Below are 14,867 nucleotides of genomic sequence, written 5' to 3' on the forward strand. Positions count from 1 at the left end.
TTTATTTATTAATATATTAATTAATTTCTTAATTTAATAATTTATTAATTTATATACTTCTTAATTAATTAATTAAATTATTTATTTACTTCTTTATGTATTTATTTATTTACTAATTAATTACTTAATTTATTTAATTCTTTATTTATTTATTTATTCATTCATTTATGTATATATTTATTTCATTATTTATTTACATATATATATATATATATATATATATATATATATATATATATATATATTTCTTCATGTATTTAATTAACTGATTAATTTTTTAACTATTTATTTACTGACTTATTTATTTCCTTCTTTATTAAGTTATTCATTTATTTATTTATGAATGAATTATGTAATTAATTTATTTACATATTTATTTATTTATTCACTTAATAATTTATTAAATAATTTATTTACTAATTTATTTAGTTATCTACCTATTTATTAAGTTATTAATTAATTAATTAAATTTATGTATTTAATACTTATTTATTTACTTATTTATTCATATTTATTAATTCTTTATTTTAATTATTGATTTCGTAATTAATCAATAAATTTATTTATTTATGTATTTATTCATGTTACTTTATTTACTTCCTTATTTATTTAATTCTTAATATATCAATTAATTAATTAAATTATCTATTTATTAATTTATTAATGTATTTATTAGTTTATTACTTTATTAATTTCTTAATGAATTAAATTATTTGTTTATTTATATATTTAAATATACATATATTTAATTAATTACTTATTTATTTATTTACTTCATTATTTATTTATTTACCAACTTATTTATTTATTCATTTATGTATATATTTATTTTCAGTTTCGTGCGGGTTCAATCCCCAGCGCCGGAGCAAATTTTTCTCCTCATATATTAATTGTCAATATCACAGATATTATTCTGTAGAACAAATTAATAAATCGACAATATTCTCATAGCTGCAGTGCACGAAACTACGGAATCCCGGCCAAACAAGTCACTCAGCTGAGTGCGCTCCTAGTATAATGGCAGTTGACACTGGACATATGCGTCAACATGTATGCTTAACTTGGAGTCAGGCCACAAAGGGAAACAACGAAGGAGAGAGGTTCGGTCTCGTGCTGCGGATTGAATTCGGCGTAGCTCAGTGGTTAGAGCGCTTGGTACGTAGAACCAAGGACCCGGGTTCGATCCCCGGCGCCGGAGCGAATTTTTCTCCTCAAATATTAAAAGATATTTTTGTTTTCTTGTCTTTAGCGCGAGGACATAAAGCAAATCTAGCTTGTTGCATTCGTTTCAGTCATTCGCGCCAGCCCGGTATAAATTCTGGGGTTAAGAGTGTTATTAATTTATTTTCCAGAAGTGATTGACATGATCAAGACAGAACCTGAAATCGACGCACTCTCTGTACAAACAAGTGACAACAGAGATACAGAAGAGAAGCAGCCTTTATCTGAGGTAGCGTATTTTGAGAGTATAATTACTATTTAGATACGACAACAGAAGAACTAGACTAAAGAACGCACGGTGTTTTTTTTTTAACATTTGCATATTGAGAATAGTATACAATACTAAGCACGTTGTTTTACTTTCTGGCACCCAGTACCTTCCACAGAATAACCTAGAATATTCCACGTATTGTACGCAATAATGAATGAATATATCACCGTCATAATGGCGCTTGCTGATGAGACGTATGCTGGTAATTGAAGAACCTACTGTACGTAACATTGCACGAGAGGTCCAAGTGCAAATTTTTGGAAAGTGAGTGCTTGGGGGGATGAACCGTACAAGCAAAAAGGCAATTTAGTGGCATTGGAGACAGAGTTTATTGTCGAAGGAGGTTCTATTTCGACATAATCAACTATCGTGTTTTACACTTAAATTGTGATCCATTCGCTCGAGATGTAAGATGTGGACAACATGGCGACGATACATCTATTCATTATTGTTTGCAACAGGTTAATAGTTCTAGGTTATTTTATGGAAAGTATTTAGTGCCAGAAAGTAAAACCAAGTGCTTAATACTCCGTCCTAATCTCAGTACACAATTGTTAAAGAAAAATGGAGCCTTCTTTGGTCTATTTTTTTGTTGAAATGCCACATTTATAACAATAGGCTATAGCATGTGACGGAAAACATAACCTAGGATAGCTCTGGACGCAAGAGTCCGTACAGGACACTACGGCCGACAGTTGTTCTCATGTCCACATGCCTTAAAAGAGGTGCACGATCATGCAACCGGTATGGGGGTACCATTTGGTTATCATGTTTTTCCCATCTTCATACCTAACTTCACAACAGTATTTCAAATTTGTAACAATAGTACATTATGTAGTCAATGGCAGGTCTTTCACTGCAGACCCAGCATTCTCTAATCTTTCCTATATTCTGCCTTCCTCTTAGTCTCCGCATTTGATACATATATCTCAACATCGTCTATCATATGACATCTTCTTCTGTCCCGAACTTTTCTCTCGTTCATCATTCCTTCCAGCCATCCTTCAGTAGGCAATTTCTTCTTAATCAGTGACTCAACCAATTCCTTTTTCTCTTCCTGAACAATTGCAGCTTCATTTTTTCTTCACCCACTCTTTCCAACACAGCTTCATTTCTTATTCTGTCTGTCCATTTCACACGCTTCATTCTTCTCCATATCTACATTTCAAATGCTTCTAGCCGCTTCTTCGTCGTAATGTACATATTTCTGCCCCAGACAATGCCACACTCCACACAAAGCACTTCACTAGTCTCTTCCTTAGTTCTTTTTCTAGAGGTCCGCAGAAGATGCTCCTTGTTATATTAAAAGCTTCTTTTGCCATTGCTATCCTCATTCTAACATAGTGGTAACAGCTCATGTTACTGCTTATAGTACACTCCAAGTATTTTAAGCTGTCCACTTGCTCTACTGCCTCATTTAGAATTCGCAGGTTTACCTCTTTCATGTCTTTGGATAACGATAGTCTTTGTATTGTTTGCATTTATCTTCATCCCATACTGCTCACAGCTGTCATTTAGCTCCAGCAGATGTCCCTTAGTAGCATCTCCTCTTCTGCTAACAACGACATTTCGTCAGCAAATCTAATGCACTTTTTTCTTCTTCCTCCTACTATCCAAGTTCTGAAAATATATCTTCACTATGTCCTCCAATTAGATGTTGAACTGGGTAAATGACATGGTATCCTTGTTGTAGGTACTTTTTTCCCCTACATCACTTCCTTCTGACATTTCTATAGTTATTATTATTATATCATTATTATTAAGAAATTATCATGATTATCATTATTATTATTATTAAATTATTATTATTATTATTACATTATTATAATTGTCATTATTAAATTATTATTATTGTCATTATTCTTTTCATTAAAAAAATATTATTATTATTATTATTAATTACTGAATTATTGTTATCATTAATAAATTATTATTCTTATTATTAATTATTTTTATTATTTTCATTATTGTTATCATTAATAAATTATTATTATTATTATTATTATTAGTTTTTTATTATCATTATATTATTATTATTATTATTATTATTATCATTATTGTCATTGTTATCATTAATAAATTAATATTATTATTATGATCATGATTAAATTATTATTATTGTTATCATTAATAAATTATGATTATTATTAATTACTAAATTATTGTTATCATTAATAAATTATTCTTATTACTATTAATTATTTTTATTATTTTCATTATTGTTATCATTAATAAATTATTATTATTATTAGTTTTATTATTAATATCATTATTAAATTATTATTATTATTATCATTATTGTCATTGTTATCATTAATAAATTAATATTATTATTATGATCATGATTATTATTATTATTAATTATTATTAATTATTAAGTTATTATTATCATTATTGTTATCATTAATAAATTATGATGGTTATTATTATTATTAATTATTGTTATTAATTATTATAATTTATTATCATTATTAAATTATTGTTATTGTCATTATTGTTATCATTAATAAATTATTATTATTATTATTATTATTATTATTATTATTATTGTTATTGAATTGCATAATAATATGAATATGCATCTGTTGTATGGAACTCCATTACTTCCACTGACTCGGCGAAATTGGAGAATATTCAAAGAAAATTTATTTCCTTGTGTTCTTATAGATTTTTACCAAATTCCGATTATAACTATGAGATTGATTGCAAATTGTTTACCAGACGTCAGGATCTTGATTATTTATTTTTTTGTAAAGTCATTAAGGGTGATATTGATTGTGAATCTTTCATAAGCAATATCAGTCTTCATATTCCTGCTAAGGGTTTAAGATTTCATAAAATGTTTTATAATAGGAATTCTAAATCTCTGTCTCCGGTCTGCAGATGTATTAAATATGCTGATTTGCATGGATTGAACTTAAATCCATTTAATGTGTAGTATATCTTTTGAGTTTTTATGTCAGTTTTATTAATTTATGCCATTGTCAAGATATTTATTATACTATTCTTGCCAATTCATATCTTTACAATATTACGTATACTACTAGGTTCAAAAAGTTCCCGGAATTTTACTACCATTTTTCGTATTAATATATAACAAGGGATATTATACATTTGTTTTGTTGGTAAAATTCATGATGTCATTTCCTTAAAGTTTGCTGATAATGGCAATTATTGGTTTTGAGTTGTAGGCAATTGTTTATCATAGTGTTTTGTTTGTTCGTCGCATTTTGTAATTATGTCCACAGAGCAAAGTACAAACATCAAGTTCTGTGTTTTGCTGGGGACATGATCAGTATGGCTGATGAAGATGGTGATTTCTTAAACAAAATGAAACTGGTGCTACTTGTACGACCCAGTCCCTAAACGACAGTCATCTGAGTGGAAATCGAAAACATCTCCTCGGAAGCAAAAATTTCCTAGGGACACTTCCAAAGGCAAAGTTATTTTAAATGTTATGTTTTATTTAACGACGCTCGCAACTGCAGAGGTTATATCAGCATCGCCGGATGTGCCGGAATTTTGTCCCGCAGGAGTTCTTTCACATGCCAGTAAATCTACTGACATGAGCCTGTCGCATTTAAGCACACTTAAAGCAAAGTTATGTTGGAAGTTTTCTTCGACTCTCAGGGTCTCATGCACCATGAGTTCATTCCAGAAGGTCGTACTGTAACGAAAGAATTGTACGTAGAAACCCTCCGTCGCCTCTGGGACGCAGTGAGAAGGAAACGTCCAGAAAAGTGGGTAGAAAACAACTGGTTCCTTATGCATGACAATGCACCTGCTCATCGCGCAATTATTGTAAAGAATTTTCTTGCCAGGCACAACATAACTGCTTTGGATCACCCACCATACTCTCCTGATCTCTCACCACCTGATTACTTTCTGTTTCCCCGTCTGAAAAGTCATCTGAAAGGACGGAGATTCAATGCTGAAGAGGTTATCGCAAACGCGACGAGAGCACTAAGACGGGTTTCACAAAATGGCTTCCAGGCCTGCTTCCAGGAACTCTACACGCGTTGGCAAAAGTGTGTTGTTGCGGAAGGCAACTATTTTGAAGGGAATGCTGTAGAATAGTGTTTAAGGTACGTTGTTTCTATGGTGCTAGCAAATTCCGGGAACTTTTTGAAGCTAGTATGTATTATTCCAGTCTTCATTTATTTGATTTCATTAATACATTTGTAATTCACTCTATTCAATTGCCATTATTTTTAATTATCTCACTGAACTAATTTGAATGATTATTATTTGTGCTATTTATTTTGTTGCATTTGGTCAATTCATTAATGTAGACTATTATATTGATTGTATTTCATCTCACCGCCATTTCTATCATTCATTCCCATCATCATTTGTTGTTTTGTTTGTATCTTGTGCTAAACTGTAATTGGCCTTGTGCTGTTGTTTCGCACATTAATATTATAAATAAATTATTATTATTATTAATTATTATTATCAATTATTAAATTATTACTATTGTCATTATTATCATTAATAAATTATTATTATTATTATTATTATTATTAGCATATTATTATTATTATTAAATTATTATTATTGTCATTATTGTTATCATTAATAAATTATTATTACTATTATGATTATTATTATTAATTATTATCATCATTAAATTATTATTATTGTCATTATTATCATTGTTAAATTATTATTATTATTATTATTATTATCAATTATTAAATTATTATTGTCATTATCATTAATAAATAATAATAATAATAATTATTATTATAATTATTATTATTATTATTATTATTATTATTATTATTATTATTATTATTATTCTCTGTGTTTTGCAGTATGGAAATTCATTAGATTTGCACCTAAGTGAAATAAATGAAGAATCCTTGGATCACAGCTATGAATTGAAATCAGAGATAACAGTTGAGGAAGGACCAGCGCCAGTTGACTTTCCCGTCGTGAAGAGTGAAGCTGAGGTGAGTGCAGTCTATGAAGTGTGTTGGTCGGTAGTTCTCTCTCTGTTACTTTCTGGCTGATGTAGCTGCTACAGGCAGGTGGCCAGAAGAAGTGACAGTTGCTATCATGCTTTATTCCTTCGTGAATATTTCAACCCTATTTGTCTTGTAGATGATGGACATTCACTAAATCTTATCAGTATCCATTTGCATGTTTCTGATAAATATTATCACTGTTGCGTTTAATTTAATCAAATCCTGCTTAATAATTATTCTGTAAAGCTTCCCTGATTTGCATTGTAAGCAGTTGCAAAAGGTTGGAGTGCTACCACAGTCTAAAGTATATACAGTCACGAAGCTAGAGTTGTTGAGTTCACTAGGAACAATAGACTGTGCAGGTTCTGTTTCGCATTGTCTGTGATGAGGCGATAGTAGCGGTCCTAGTGGTTAGCAACTATCTACAGATGCATATTTACTATGTATTGAGCTTCGTGACTGTATATACTAGACTGTGGTGCTACTATTTAGAGGTCTGAAATGTTCATAGACTCCTTGCAGCGTGCTGGGTTACGCGAGGAAAAGTGGAGTCGTGTGTATTTGATGCTGTTAAGAAAATTAAAACAGAAGACAGTAGTATAATTTGAAGTCACTTTGTTTACAATATGAAAGTAATTGAAATTCATAAATCAATGATGTATTTGAAGTAGTACCTAATTTGCCAACAGAAGTGTTTTTTTTTTTAATTTTACACACCTGCGTCACGTTTTTCACATTATTAGTGTAATCTTTATGCAATGTTATAACAACGCAACTTTTATAAGACATTTTCCCCAACGAATTTCTCCTGTCCTGCCCGGAACGAACGTTTCATTTATATTTTGGCGAAGTTTTGGTATGAAGTTCCGAAAAGCGAAGTTTCATTTCGAGATATTGATTCTCTTTACAGACGACTACTGAGGATAGGATGGCAGTTGTCCAGAAACATGTCTAGTCAAAACATGATTTTTAACAATAAGTGTTTTAATACTGTTGTAATTATTTTATATACGTATTTTAAATTTTTAAACTCAGAAGAACAGTGCACCTGTGTTTTTGTGGGAATAAATGGGACCGCTACCACGTTTTAAACTAAAAACAAAGGAAACAATCTCTGACAAGCTTCTGCGGAATTTGGTGACTGCGGAAGGTATTGATTTATCTCAAACTCTGCACACTGTGCGCTCTTCTCTTTACAATTATTAAATTTTAAAATTATTGTGACATTATTAAAGATTTAGGTAAACGAAATTCATGTTGAATCTTTCGTACACTACTTTTAACACTTGAATATAAATAATTGATTAAATGGCGATCTTACTCGTGTTAATTGTGTAAGCATGTGCGGCTTACAGCTGTTTCGGTGCTTCTTCACACCATCCTCAGAGCCTACTAGATCTCGGCGTCATCTCGAACTTCGCCGCCTGTTGTGTGGGTGCTTTCGATTATTGAAAAGTGTTGAAATGTGGTGTCAAATAGTGTGTGTGTTCTGAAATTGATCTGTGTATTGAGAATTTGATCAGGGTGTGTTTTAGTGTGTCTGTGTATTTCATATTATTCTAGTGTGTTGAGGTTTTGGTTTTTGGGTTGTACACAACACAAACATGCTGCATTGAGGACAATTATACACAGATTACTCAACATAACCATTAGCCAACAACACTACAATGAAGAAGTGAACACAATCAAATACATAGCACAAGAAAACGGTTACAATCCAAACATAACAGACAACATCATAAGGAAGACAAAACAAAAACTCAACAAACACACAAAACACAACACAAACACAAGAACACAAGAAATAAATCACACTAACATACGAAAACAAAAACACGCACAAGATCGCATCCTCAGTCAGAAAACATAAATACAACATAGCATATAGAACAGAAAACACACTACAAAGACATCTCAACACACAAACAACACAAACAAATAAATACAACCACACAGGCGTATACAAACTCACATGTAATAGTTGTGACAGTTTCTACATTGGACAGACAGGCAGATCATTCCAAACACGCTACAAAGAACACATTAAAGCAATAACCAGAGGACACAATACATCTACATATGCCGAACACATAACTAATGCTAACCACACATACAATAACATAAATACAGACATGGAAATCCTACACATACAACCTAAAAACCAAAAACTGAACACACTAGAACAATATGAAATATACAGACACACTAAAACACACCCTGATCAAATTCTCAATACACAGATCAAATTCAGAACACACACACTATTTGACACCACATTTCAACACTTTTAAACAATCGAACGCACCTTCACAACAGGCAGCGAAGTTCGAGATGACGCCGAGATCTAGTAGGCTCTGAGGATGGTGTGAAGAAGCACCGAAACAGCTGTAAGCCGCACAATCTTACACAATTAACACAAGTAAGATCGCCATTTAATCAATTATTTATAAACGAAATTGTTTCCTAAATGTGTTAAAGAATTTTGAAGTAACACCACGGGCCCCAATAAAAAGGGCAATCATGTCTAAGTGTTTAAGATAACATTTTTCTTTAAAGTACTCAATAGTTTGTTCATAAATGTCTTTCTTTTCTTGGTAAACTTCTTCGTGCTGGTCAGGGTAGCTCTTACAAAACGCCTTAATGTTTTGATTTATATTTTAAAAATTGATTTCTGTATAATATTTTCCACCAACACTGTTTGTATTGTTTACTGGCTTAAGTAGAATTAAAAATGAAATCAGCAGCATATAACTCAGATTTCCATAACCTTCTTTTACAGAAAGAATTTTGTGATTTGGATCAAGTGAAAGAGGAGACCACACTGAAAGTAACAGCAAAAGATAATGAAGTCTCAACTGAGAGGTAAGTGACGTGGTTTAGGATCTATATGTATATTTTATTGTTATCAAAAGTATGTACAATTTGTGCATCATTCGTTAATGTTGGTCCTGTTACATTTTGTTTTCCAGGAACACACTCTTAACTACATTTTACTATTAATAACTATTACTATAAACTTCGTACTACATGTTATTTCTTAAAAAAAAACTCTTTCCCTTTGATTAATATTTCTTACATACATACCTTTATACCTTAGTTTTTCCCTCCCATTTTTTCTTTATTATTTACAAAAATTTTCCTAGGTCGCTTAATTTTCTTCCGATTGCAATTTCCTATATGCTGTTTCTACATTTAGTTTTAGTAGTGGTTCCTGAGTGAAAAATTCTCTTGTTCCTTCATTTTTTTTTAGCAAGATAATAGAATGTGTAAGGCATCTTCTTTTTGATTACATAGAGGACATATATCTTTTGCTACGTCTCCTCTTCTAGTTCTTAACTTCCAAATTTCCAATCTCCACCACACTTGTCCCATACTTTCTTCCTTGTCGTTAACTTTTGTATATTCTTCCTGTCCCCATATGACTTCCATTTCTTTGTAATTTATTAATGATTGTAAAACATTTAACTTTCTAAATATTTCCTGCCTCACTATCTCGTTACTTCTCTCCGCTACAATTTTGCGTATCAAATTTATATCAATTTCATCAATTTCTTTCCATAACAAATTTAGTCCTAAACTGCTTACATCATTTTCTAATTCTTTTATCCAATTAGATTTATGATGAAAGAGTGATGGAACGGAGAAAAATTCTCTCCGGCGCCGGGATTTGAACCCGCGTTTTCAGCTCTACTTGCTGATGCTTTATCCACTAAGCCACGCCGGATACAACCCCGACGCCGTTTAGAATCGTCTCAGATTAAGCTCCATCTCTTGGGTTCCCTCTAGTGGCCGCCCTCTGCACTACGTCATAGATGTCTATAAACGCAGGACCGAAGTCCATACATGTGTTGAGGTGCACTCGAATGAGTGACTGGTTGGCCGGGATCCGACGGTATAGGCGCCGTCTTAAATCACAATGTGATTTATTACGCATATCATATATATGTTGATGTACCGAAGTACATATGATATTTCCATGCAGATATTCTGCGTCATCATATGATGAAAGAGTGATGGAACGGAGATTTGCGTAATAAATCACTTTGTGATTTAATACGGCGCCTATACCGTCGGATCCCGGCCAACCAGTCACTCATTCGAGTGCACCTCAACACATGAATGGACTTCAGTCCTGCGTTCATAGACATCTATGACGTAGTGCAGAGGGCGGCCACTAGAGGGAACCCAAGAGATGGAGCTTAATCTGAGACGATTCTAAACGGCGTCGGGGTTGTATCCGGCGTGGCTTAGTGGATAAAGCTTGAGCACGTAGAGCTGAAAACCCGGGTTCAAATCCCGGCGCCGGAGAGAATTTTTCTCCGTTCCATCACTCTTTCATCATATGATGACGCAGAATATCTGCATGGAAATATCATATGTACTTCGGTACATCAATATTTATACAATTAGATTTAGTTTTTATCGTTTGTAGGAATGTTGTTGTTGTTTTCTAATGCCAGGCGTTTGACAATAAAGTCATTTGACCTCTTGCACTCCAATATTTTTCAAAGATATTATCATGACCAGCCACTGAAGCACAGATTTTGAGGTGTTCCGAATCCATTTCTTGGTTTGAGTTGCACAATGGGCAGTTAGGGGACTGATATATTCCAATTCTATGCAGGTGTTTGGCTGAACAATCATGGCCTGTTTCCAATTTAAATGCAGCTACAGACGATTTTCGTGGTAAATCGGGAATTAACTGTGGATTATGATGCAGAGAGTTGTTTGTAGGAATGTTAAACATCTTTTCAAGACATAATTTTTCTTCTTTCTCCACAATATAACCCAAAAATTTAATTTTCCTAACTAATATTGTTCCCGTAATACCCTCCATCCCCATTTCTTATCTGGCTTCTATATTTGACTGCTTCAGTGCTAGAGTTGCCTAAACCACAGTTACACTCAAAAAGTTATTGGAGTTTAAACTTAGGTATCGTTTATTAAAATAATATGCCCTCAATTGGAAATTATTTCTCATTGACCATCATCTAATATTTATCTAGTACATGTACTTCGGCACACATATAAATGATAAACAGCAGTCATTTTATGCACAAATTAGAGGCAAAAAATTTGTGGGTTAGGTAACTCTGGCACTGAGCCACTCATTTAAGACATTCCATGGGTTCCCAAAATATTTCTTAAAACATTTAAATCTTATTTTATCTATATTTACTTGTGATAAGTAATTTCCCCATATCTCAACATTATATATCATCTTTGCTTCAATCATGGCTCTTTAAATATTATTTAATCTTTTGCTATCTATGTCGGGCCATTTATTTAAACATTTGTCTATTGCTGTTAGTGCTACTTTTCCTTTATTTATGGTATTTTCATTTTGTTCTTCCCCAGCTCCCTTAGTATCTAATATTACACCTAAAGTCACAATCTCAATATGAATATTATTTAACTACCACTTTTCTTTTTTTCTCCGCATTCCATTTATTGTATATTAGTGCTTTCGTTTTCTTCTCGTTAATTTTTAAGTCCCAATTGGAACTAAACTTCGTAATTTCGTCTATAGCCTTCTGTAAACCTGCTATGGTAAATAACCCTATCACGCAATCATCAGCAAAAAGTGATTCCGGAATCGACACTTTTAAGATGGATGGGCAATGACAGTTAGCTTCACTAATATTGTCTAATATATAGTTAATATACAGTAGTGGCAAAAAAAAGAAACCAGACCGACCCTTGCAGCTGATTTCAGAGCCTTGTTCACTCCAGAGCACGATAGACACTTTTGTTTGTTCCGTATTCAAATTTATTCCCAATACTTTTCGATTGCAGCGATATTTTACTACTTAATTAACTTATTATTCCCAGAACATGAATTTTACGAGCAATCGAAAAGTATTGGGAATAAATTTGAATAAGGAACAAAAAAATGTTTCCTTCCCAGGCAGGATTCGAACCACGAAAGTCTTAATTACCAGTCTATCGTGCTCTGGAGTGAACAGAGCTCTGAAATCAGCTACAAGGGTCGGTCCGGTTTTTTTTGCCAGAGCAGCTGGCTACAGACTGGAAGGTCTGGGGTTCGATCCCAGGTGGTTACAGGATTTTTTCTCGTTGCCAAACTTTCAGAACGGCTCCGAGGTTCACTCAATATCCTATAAAATTGAGTACCGGGTCTTTCCCGGGGGTAAAAGGCGATCAGAGCATGGTGCCGACCACACCACCTCATTCTAGTGCCGAGGTCATGGAAAGCATGGGGCTCTACCTCCATGCCCCCCAAGTGCCTTCATGGCATGTTACGGGGATACCTTTACCTTTTTTACCTTTTACTACATATTAAATAGATAAGGGCTCTGGTTACAACCTTGTCTTACCCCTCTAACTTGATTATCCGTTTTGAGACATTTCCATCTGTTAATTTTATTCTGAAACCAATTTCATTATACAATGCTTTCGTATTCTCTACAAATGTTTTGATCACCTCCATCTTTTCTAATTTCAATCAAAGCAAGCCTCTCTCTATTGATAGAATCGAAGGCTTTTTCTAGATCAATAAAACACCAGTACATAAATCTCTTTTCACACATATGTATTTATCGTTCATGGTCCTAATGATAAAAGTATTGTCACGTGTTCTTTTTTTTTTCTTGGGAATTACTTCGAAATTGTGATATTATTGTATAGGTACTTGGCTAAGCAGTTTCTTATTCTATTCCATAATAGATCGGAATAAATTTTTCCTAGACATGGCATTAGTGAAATTCCTCTATAGTTACTGTGGACTGTGAGGAAATACAGTTTTGTTGGCTTCACTGCTTTATTTAAAATAATGACGAAGGAAAGAGTTTTATAACTAGTTTCAACATGTTCAAATGTACGCGTCAGTATACTTCGGGGACTTAATTGGCATCAGTTATCTGCAATTCTCTATATCTCTGGATGAATATCCGTCTCTTATTTTTAAACTGCGATGAAAATCCGAATCCTTGTGCGATACCTAAATGGATGTCAAGGCGTGGCTTGCAAAGAAACTGCAGTTTATGGTTTTTTATTTGGAAATGCAGCAAAGAATCGATGATTTTTTATTGGGTTATTTTACGGCGCTGTATCAACATCTCAGGTTTATTAGCGTCTGAATCAAATGAAGGTGATAATGCCGGTGAAATGAGTCCGGGGTCCAGCATTTGCACGTATTGGGTTGAGGGAAAACCCCGGAAAAAAACGTAAATCAGGTAACTTGCCCCGACTGGGTTTCGAACCTTGGCCACCTGGTTTCGCGGCGAGACGCGCTGACCTTGTCGACCCTTGTAGCTGATTTCAGAGCCTTGTTCACTCCAGAGCAAAATAGACTGGTAACTAGGACTTTCGTGATTCGAATTCTGCCTGCGAAAGACACTTTTTTTTGTTCCTTATTCAAATTTATTCCCAGTACTTTTCGATTGCGCGGATATTTTACTACTACTAATTAACTTATTATTCCCAGAACATGCAGCAATCCCACACCTCACCTTTATGTGAATTTCCAATCTGGCATTCGCCATTTTGTGATTTTAAGGGAAAAACCAACGAGTTAGAAAGAGAAAGATATAGAGTGATCATTGCGCCGCCATGTTTGAAGAAAATTGAACGACCGTCGGTAATGAACTTATGCGCCCAAAACAAAGTGGGCGTGGTGATAACTGACATTAGAATCGTCAGCTGTCTTAATTTCGTTTGCATAAATCAGTTAAACTGAAGTGGAAAAATCTAGTATTTCGTCAAATACGTGCTAGGAACTTAATCTAAACTTATGTACGCTAAATTTAAAACACTTGAGCTATTCTAGAAGGAATGCTTAAAAGAATAACGTAAGCAAAATTGTCATGTAGTATGACAAGAAATCCTAGCAAATATACTGAAGAAAATGTTAATATTCCTAGGTTCTTTTAAATGCGACCTGCAAGATTGCCTATAAAATGAACGAGTATGATTCGGACGATTTTATTAAATTGTTTTCCCAGTCTCTACACGTTGCAAAACTATTTACTATGCCATAAGATATAGAAAGAAAGTGGGCCCTAACTGTAGTAAACAACCTTTACCTCCAAGCTTGTAACGTGGGTGAAACATGACAAAACACGCTTTCAGTTTTTTTTTGTTACAGTAAAATATAATTATTATCGAAATGTGAACGTGAGGCCAACAGCCGGTTGGTCTGTCTGAGCCTTTCAAGGGCTGTGGCACCACAGATAATTATTAGTGTATAATTCAGCACAATAATGGGGTAAATAGTTACGAAATATGTTCATACTTACCCCATTATTGCACGTGGGTGCTCAGTTATGTTCTTTCATGTCCTTCCAGTCAAAATACTAACAACAATACGACCTACCCGAGAGTTTTGCGTTATTGTGGATGCGAGTGTCGAAATACAATTTTAATATTTGATTGCTATTACTAGGTTT

At 33.3% G+C, this 14,867-nt stretch overlaps 1 protein-coding gene across 2 annotated transcripts in view; it reads left to right on the plus strand.

Annotated features, from left to right (window-relative positions):
• Positions 1–14,867, plus strand: part of LOC138692040 (zinc finger protein 239-like) — a 44,174-nt gene that overhangs the window by 7,550 nt on the left and 21,757 nt on the right. For both annotated transcript variants that reach the window (XM_069814872.1, XM_069814871.1), the window contains exons 2-4: positions 1,353–1,450; positions 6,310–6,447; positions 9,242–9,324. In XM_069814872.1, the coding sequence (XP_069670973.1) occupies positions 1,353–1,450; positions 6,310–6,447; positions 9,242–9,324 (319 nt within the window). The remainder of the gene's footprint in view (positions 1–1,352; positions 1,451–6,309; positions 6,448–9,241; positions 9,325–14,867) is intronic.

The sequence above is a fragment of the Periplaneta americana genome, chromosome 16 (assembly GCF_040183065.1).
Source record: "Periplaneta americana isolate PAMFEO1 chromosome 16, P.americana_PAMFEO1_priV1, whole genome shotgun sequence".
Taxonomy (NCBI): Eukaryota; Metazoa; Arthropoda; class Insecta; order Blattodea; family Blattidae; genus Periplaneta; species Periplaneta americana.